General features: G+C 38.6%; 1 protein-coding gene across 1 annotated transcript; it reads left to right on the top strand.

Annotated features, from left to right (window-relative positions):
• The first annotated feature begins 1,739 nt into the window (after positions 1-1,739).
• LOC118575772 (vomeronasal type-1 receptor 4-like) lies at positions 1,740-2,678 on the top strand. The gene has a single exon (XM_036176175.1). The coding sequence runs from the start codon at positions 1,740-1,742 to the stop codon at positions 2,676-2,678; it is 939 nt and encodes a 312-aa protein (XP_036032068.1).
• Positions 2,679-8,468: the final 5,790 nt, after the last annotated feature.

Genomic DNA, 8,468 nt, shown 5'->3' with positions numbered 1-8,468 from the left:
CTATACCTGAGACATTTTCGACACATATTGTGGATATTTGTTTCATAAGGTTGCTTTCAAACTGCTTCTATTCATCATTTATTACCATAACATGTGTACTCACCTTCACTGGTTTTGGGTCAGGAGCAAGGAAGACTACATGATTTAGGATTATAGCTATGCATTAGCTTAGGTTTGAAAAGTTGATTACATAGGAAATCCAAGGCAATTATGGCAGTTGTTGCACTGATCTCTCATTTAAAAAAAAGATTTATTTATTTATTATATACCCAGTATTCTGCCTGCATGTATGCCTGCAGGTAAAAAGAGAGCACCAGGTCTCATTATTGATGGTTCCAGGCCACCATGTGGTTACTGGGAATTAAACTCAGGGCATCTGGTAGAGCAGCTGGTACTCTTAACCTCTGAGCCATCTCTATTGCCCCTGCATTGATCTCTCTATGTCAGGTTTAAAATAAAAACAGGCACAATGCACAGTAGGATAGCAGTCTAGCTCAAGGTGCATTAACTGTGGCTAGGAGGTAGTCTCTTAGAATGTAAGTGATACTTTCATTTTTCTTTTTCTTTTTCTTTTTTAAGATTTATTTATTATGTATACATTGCAGAACACCAGAAGAGGGCAGCAGATCTCATTACAGATGGTTGTGAGCCACCACATGGTTGCTGGGAATTGAATTTAGGACCTCTGGAAGAGCAGCCAGTGCTCTTAACCTCTGAGTCATCTTGCCAGTCCAAGTGATACTTTCATAATGATGCTTCCCCACAGTCGAGTGTACTTGTAACTTCACACATTGCCCTCATTCCATTCTTTCTAGAATCCAAACTGTCTGCTTATCTCACCAGGAACCTCAGCTTCTGACACCACAGAAGCGAAGTGTCACTTTACACTTTTAGCCTGCCCCTCTCTGATCCTCATACTCAGTTAAAAGTTTTTCCAGTTTATTGATGGGAACAAGTGTTTTTCAGAGGTGATGTCAACTGTCTCAGCATAACTATCATTGTCCCTTTCTGTTACTTGACCCTGTCATCCTCTTGGGGATGAGCTCTGAGAACATTTAACCTTCATCTTGGGGGTCGCCATCAACTTTGTACCAATATGAGGTTTGTAGGTCCCATTGGCCACTGAATCTCCTTGTAGAAGCCAGCATCACTGGTGCATCCTACCTGCATAAGGTGAGATTCTGGGTGGGATACCCAGACAGCTTGCATTCTAGGAAGCTGGGACTGAGGGTAATGTGTGAACTTACAAGTACACTCGACTTTGGGATTGCATCATTATGAAGGTATCACTTACAATCTATGAGTTGGTCTCTTTCAGATACCTAGTGTGCAGAGGACAGAGCCTTTTCTGGAAGGTGGGTGAGAGCACTGCACCTCTGAATTGATCCTGCTCTTTCAGGAAACATCTTTTGCACAGGATGAATGCTCATTGGGGCATTTCACAAAAGCACTGTTGATTTCAAACCAAATAATAATTTTAAATCACTTAAAAATGATAATGGAAATATAAATTATTTTTTTCCTCTATGCCCTAGTTAATTATCTGCAATTGAAACACAACAGGAATTCAGTGAGTCCTAGGAAACTTCTTACTAGAAAGACACATTTTAACATTATTTATGAACATAAAGAGATAGTGACTATGCAGTACATTGTTTGACATGCTAAGAAGAAGATAGTTCAACTTGTGTAACAAGTGCTTTCTGCATCTGTTTTGCAGATAACAGGACCATAACAGAATGAACTCTAGAGACCTGGCTGTGGGCATCTTCTTCATGTCTCAGACTGCACTGGGAATGCTGGGGAACTCAGCCTTGCTGTGTTGTTTTATCATTGCTGACTTCTCTGGAATCAGGGCAAAGCCCACAGACCTGATTGTCAAACACTTGACCTGGGCCAACTTCATTGTTCTCTTCAAAGGAATCCCACAGACCATTTCTGCTTTTAGTCAGACTTACCATGTAGATTATGTTTCATGTAAACTTACCTTATATTTTAGTAGAGTTGGCAGAGGAGTATCTCTTGTCTCTACATCCCTTCTCAGTGTGTTTCAGGCCATCACCATCAGCTCCAGTAATTCCATGTGGGCAGAGCTCAAAGTCAGAGCCCCCAGGATCATTGGCCCTTCCCTGGGCCTTTGCTGGGCCCTCCAGCTGTCAGTATATGCCTTCATTCTGGTATATACAATCGACATAAAGGGTGGAAGAAACCTTACTGGGATAAAAATTTTCGAATACTGTGCTGTTGTGAAGCCTCAGAGACCTATCAAACCACTTGCTCTAATTCTATTGACATCTAATGATGTCATGTTTTTGGGACTGATGATGTGGGCCTGTGGCTACATGGTCTTTATCCTGCTCAAACACAAGCAGAGGGTCCAACACATCCACAGATCCCTCTCTATTAGGTCATCTGCTGAAACCAGAGCCACCCAAAGAATCCTCACCATAGTGAGCAGCTTTGTCCTCTTCTATGTAATGTCTATTTTCTTTACAGCTTATCTGTCTGTCTTAGAGGGAACCAGTAAGTGGGTGTCTAATGTGGGTGCAGCCATGTCTGCATGCTTCCCAGCATTCTGCCCTTTTCTCCTCCTCAGACACTACACCTCCATTTTCAGGCTCTGCTGTCCCAGTTCTTACCAGACAACACTCTGTGCATGGGTTGTTAGGGAGCTCTAAAACTTTGTTGTCTGCATCCCACTTTCCATGTCTCCAGGGTTAAGGAGACTGCTCATTCAGAGGGCTTGGGTTTAATTCCCAGAATTGACATGAGAACTCAGAACTGTGAAACCACAGTTCTAGGGGAACTTTTCAATTGGATATGCTGGCCAGCAAGAGTCAATTAACTCTTTTGCCTCTGTCTCTTCAGTGCTGACATGATAGATACTGTTATCCTGGATGTTTAAGGTTTTTAAAGTTTTGTTTCATGAGTTCTCACATGCACATGTACTTTGATTTTATACACCCATGATTCGTATTCATAAACCCCAAGAGACTCCTTCTTCACCCCAATCAATCTGTGTCCTACTTTCATGTCTTTATTTTTAATGCCCCATGGGATTTAATTAAAGCTTCTTTGATGAGCATGGATGGATGAATACTTATTTGTATAAATGCAGTTTACTGATTCCCTATATCTTTGAGGGAATCACTCCCTTCCTTAAACAATCAGGAAGTGTCTTCAGCTCCCTGATATGGCTGGAATCTTCTGAGTCCCATCTCCACCCATGATGGGATGCTGATAAGGATGATCTTGTGCAGGTAACCACAGGTTATCTGTGTGCCTGAGTGCATGGCATTTCCAAAGAAAGCAAGGAGTACACTGCAGGTTATCCTTCTTCATCTTAATTTTAAAACAATTTGATTGTTTCATATATTTACATAGGATGTCTTATTTCACATCTACATTCTACTCTTTCATCCCACTCCTACTTTTGTGTCCTGCTTTGTGAGTTGCTCACAGTGTTTAATTAGAGTTTACTAGAACATTCATTTGAGGTTATTTTCTTGGATCAGGGGCAAATTATTAGTGGCTACATCATTGAAGAAAGTACCTTTTCCTGTATCCCCTAGAACTGTTAAATATGAGTAATCCCTCAGATAAGACTATGTCTTTGTAGGAAACCCTCTCATCTATGATGAAATGTTGAGGTACCCAGGAACAGAAAGTCGGATGCTCTATGTTCTCTCTCATATATGAACTCTTGTTTTGACTCTTTAGATTTGTCTGTTTAACTTGGTAAATTTGTAGAATGGAAGAAGCTAGAAACTTATTGTGAAGGTACGAAATATCTTTAAGGAGCAGGGTTAAAAAATGCAGGTGATATGAAAATTGTAAGAGGGGAATTTCATGTCTAAATGTTTATGCAATAAAGGAGGTTACAGTTTGTACAACTATAAATATTAGGAGGTATGCTAACCCATGTCAATTTAGCAAAACAGTTGCTGCTAGTAGTATAAGGGCTTCTTCATGATGGGCAAACCCCCAGAAACAACTTAACCAAACTAGTGGAAACTAATGAAATTTAGACCAACATCTGTGAAGCCTCCAAGGGACTGTATAGGCCCTCTACATAAATGAGACAGTTGTGTAGCTTGATCTGCTTAAAGGATCCCAGGCAGTAGGATCATGATTCATCACTGGTGCATGAGCTAGCTTTTCGGAGCCCACTACCAATGGTGGGAAACCAGGCAGAGCCTTGAGAAAGGATGAAGGGCTTGGACCTGCCTGTACTGAATGTACCAGGCTCTGCTGACTCACCATGGGTAATTTTACCTTCTTGTAGGAGGAAATGGGGGAAGGTGGGTAGGGCATGGCTGGAAGGGTGTGAGGAGGGAACAGGGGGATCTGTGATTGGTATGTAAAATGAATAATAAGATTTCTTAATAAATAAAACAGACCCCTTTTCTTACAAATTTTCTTTTTTAAAATATTTATTTATTTATTATGCATATGGTGTTCTGCCTGCATGTATGCCTGCAGGCCAGAAGAGGGCACCAGATTTGATTACAGGTGGTTGTAAGCTTCCATGTGGTTGCTAGGATTTGAACTCAGGATCTCTGGAAGAACAGCCAGTGCTTTTAATCACTGAGTAATCTTTCAAAGTTTCTAAATAATGAGTTTTTGAGAGAGCTTATAGCACCATGAATTCCTTCCTATGGAACTGCATTCAAGAACAAATAGAGTGGTTGGTTGCCTTCATAACAACCATGCCACTAATAGACAAGAGGGCATAATTCCTCCTCCTCCTCCTCCTCCTCCTCCTCCTCTTCCTCCTCCTCCTCCTCCTCCTCCTCCTCCTCCTCCTCCTCCTCTTCCTCCTCCTCCTTCCTTAGTCAAGAATGTAAAGGAATTTCAGGTTGTAAAGGACCCACAGGTTGAATTACTTTGTCAGTTCTTAGTTATTCCTTTTCATTTCTGATTTTGTTAATTTGGATATTCTCTCTCTGCCTTTTGTTTAATTTGGATAAGGGCTTGTCTATCTTGTTGATATTCTCAAAGAACCAACTCTGTTTCATTGATTCTTTGTATTGTCTTCTTTCTTTTTAATTTATTGATTTTAGCCTTCAATTTGATTATTCCTTTGCATCCATTCCTCCTAGGTGAGTTTGCTTCTTTTTGTTCTAGAGCTTTCACGTGTGTTGTTAAGTTGCTAGTGTGAGATTTCTCCCACTTTTTTATGTGGGCATTTAGTGCTATGAACTTTTCTCTTAGCACTGCTTTCATAGTGTCTCATGGGGTTGGATATGTTGTACATTCATTTTCATTGAATTCTCAGAAATCTTTAATTTCTTTTATATTTTTCCTTGACTCTGTGATGATTCAGTTGAGCATTATTCAGTTTCCATGAGCTTGCAGGCTTTCTGTTAATTTATTATAGTTTTGAAATTGAACTTTAAGCCATAGTGATCCAATAAAATCCAGGAGGTTATTCCAATTTTTTGTATCTGTTGAGATTTACTTTATGACCTAGTATGTGTTCAGTTTTGGAGAAGGCTTCATGGGGTGCTGAGAAGAAGGTATATTCTTTTATGTTAGGGTGGAATGTTCTGTAGATATCTCTTAAGTACATTTGAGTCATAACATCTGTTAGTTCCCTTATTTCTCTGTTAAGTTACTGTCTGGCAGACCTGTCCATTAGTGAGAGCGTGATGTTGAAGCCTCCCACTACTAACGTATGGAATTTGATGTGTGATTTAAGTTTTAGTAATGTTTTTTTTTTTTACATATATGGAAGCCTTTGTATTTGGGGCATAAATGTTCAGAATTGAGACTTCATCTTGTTGGAGTTTTCCTATGTTGTATATCTAATGTCTTTGCTGAACTCTTTTGATTGATTTTAGTTTGACATCTATTTTGTTAAATATTAGGATAGTTTCACTAGCTTGCTTCTTAAGTCTATTTTATTGGACAGACTTTCCCCACCCTTTTTCTTTGAAGTTGTGTCTGTCTTTGAATTTGAGGTGTGTTTCTTGTATGCAGCAAAAGTATGGATCCTGTTTTCCTATATGTTCTGTTAGCTGTGTCTTTTTTATAGGTGAATTGAGTCCATTGATACCAAGTGTTATTAATGACCAATGATTGTTAATTCCTGTTGTTTTTGATGGTAGTATTGTATATTTCCATTCTTTGGGTTTTCCTGCTCTGGGGTTATATATTGTCTGTGTTTTGTTGGGTTCATCTAACTTTCTTAGGTGGAATTTTTCCACCTATTGCTTTCTGTAGGGCTGGATTTCTGGATAGATATTGTGTAAATCTGGTTTGTCCTGGAATATCTTGTGTATTCTGTCTATGGTGATTGAAAGTTTTGCTAGATATGGTAGTCAATGCTGGCATCCATGGTCTCTTAGTGTCTGCATAATGTCTGTCTAGGACCATCTGGCTTTCAGAGTCTCCATTAAGATGTTGGGGGCTGTTTTGATCGGTCTGCCTTTATAAGTCACTTGGCCCTTTTCCTTTGTTGCTCTTAATATTCTTTCTTTATTCTGCATGTTTAGTGGTTTGATTAATTTGTGCTGAGGGGCCTTTTTTGAGGGTCTAGTCTATCTGGTGTTCTGTAACCTTTTATCTTCATAGGCATTTCCTTCTTTAGGTTGTAAAGTTTTCTTGTATGATTTTGTTGCATATATTTTCTGTGCCTTTGAGTTGATATTCTTCTTCTTCTTCTTCTATCTCTGTTATTCTTAGTTTTGGACTTTTCATGGTATCCCAGATTTCCTGAACCTTTTGTGTTATGACTGTCTGGGCTTTAGTATTTTCTTTGACTGACAAATCTATTTCCTCTATCATATCCTCCATGCCAGAGATTGTCTCTTCCATCTCTTGTATTTGGTTGGTTATGCTTTCTTCTGTAGTTCCTGTTCATCTACTCAGATTTTCCATTTCTATCATTTCCTGTTTTTTTTTTTCATTGCTTCTTTTTCCATTTTCAGGTCATGAATTGTTCACTTCATGTGTTTGATTGCTTTTTCTTGGATTACTTTAAGGGATTTATTGATTTTTTTCAAGTTCTTATTTGCCTGTTCCTCAATTTCTTTGAGGAAATTTTCATTTCTTCTTAAAGGGCCTCTATCATGTTCATAAAGTTATTTGTAAGGTCATTTTCTTTTGCCTCTTCTGTGTTGGGATGTTCAGGATTTATTGTAAAACTGCTAAGTTTTGGTGGTGCCTTAGTGCTCTTTATGTTGTATGTATTTTTGTATCTGCATCTACCCATCTCTTCCTCCAATTGGTGTAAGAGGTTTCTGTGTCTGATGGTCATGTCTTTAATCTTGGATAAATGAGGACATTTTCAGGCAGGGCTAAAGGAGAAAGACAAAAGAGATGCTATTCTGACCTTGTGCATGAAGCAATCTTGTAATATGACAGGATATTTTCAAAGATGTATATACTAAATTTTTCTCAATCTTCCTTACACCCATATATCTGTTTGCCTATCCCTTCCTATCTTCTCTCTGTGTGTGTCCCTGCCTACAGCAGTGTATTCTAAGTCACAAATAAAGTCTTATATTACTATATTCTAAGATGCACAGAGTTTTTTTATATGATTAGAGTTTCATGCACCCATGTGAACATGTTGACCCTTCTTTTCAAATGAACAGTGTGTACTGAATAGCCTTGGGATAAGAACTCATTGCAAGTTTTTTATTGTGGTCATGATTCTTCAAAGCTCTAAATCATATTTCATACATAGTTATTTTATATTTTATGTATTGGTGTCATACCCATGATTCTGCCTGTCATGATGGGTATCTTTATAAATTAATTTAAACAGCTGTCAGAGAGATGTACAGCCTATTAATTATTTTCACTCAGGGTTATGGTTCTGTTTACAGGCAGCAGACAATATCAAAAAATCTCAAATCTATACAAAAGCTATAAAGTATCAGAAGATGGTGGCTTAGTGCATCAATGGAAGCTGGTGAGGAAGATTTTGATGTTTAAGTGGATGTGTGAATAATTACACCTCTCTCTCACATACATAGGCACACATACACATATAGACAGACATAAAACATATTGTACTTGAATGTACCCCCTCACTTCAACCCTGAAGATTTCAAATCTGCAGCTACCATAACACCCAGATCTGAATGAATAATGGCTAATAATTTGTAATTTTTCTTGAAGGAGTTATATACAGTATTAGAAATATTACAATAACCTATATTCCACTACCCCCCAACAAATAGCTACTCTTCATGCATGCTATCCAGACATAGCATTGTGAATTGCTATGAATATATTCAGTGGCATGTGAGATACATGTTTTGAGTTTAATTACCTCATTGCCTCAGTGGGAAGAGATTATCATTTATTTTTTCTTTGTTTTTATTACTAAGAAAATTTCTATTCATTTTATATACCAACCACAGATCTCAATCTTCTCCCTCTCCCCGTCCCCTCACACTGCACTGCCAATCCATCCCCCATTCCCACCTCCTATAAGGTAAGGTCTCCTGTGGGGA

The sequence above is a fragment of the Onychomys torridus genome, unplaced genomic scaffold, assembly GCF_903995425.1.
Source record: "Onychomys torridus unplaced genomic scaffold, mOncTor1.1, whole genome shotgun sequence".
Lineage (NCBI taxonomy): Eukaryota > Metazoa > Chordata > Mammalia > Rodentia > Cricetidae > Onychomys > Onychomys torridus.
The sequence above is the reverse complement of the archived record's forward strand: the minus strand, read 5'-3'. Positions and strand labels throughout refer to the sequence as shown.

Bases quoted from the DNA above. Each gene is read 5' to 3' on its own strand.
- LOC118575772 (XM_036176175.1), top strand. From the start codon at position 1,740: ATGAACTCTAGAGACCTGGCTGTGGGCATCTTCTTCATGTCTCAGACT.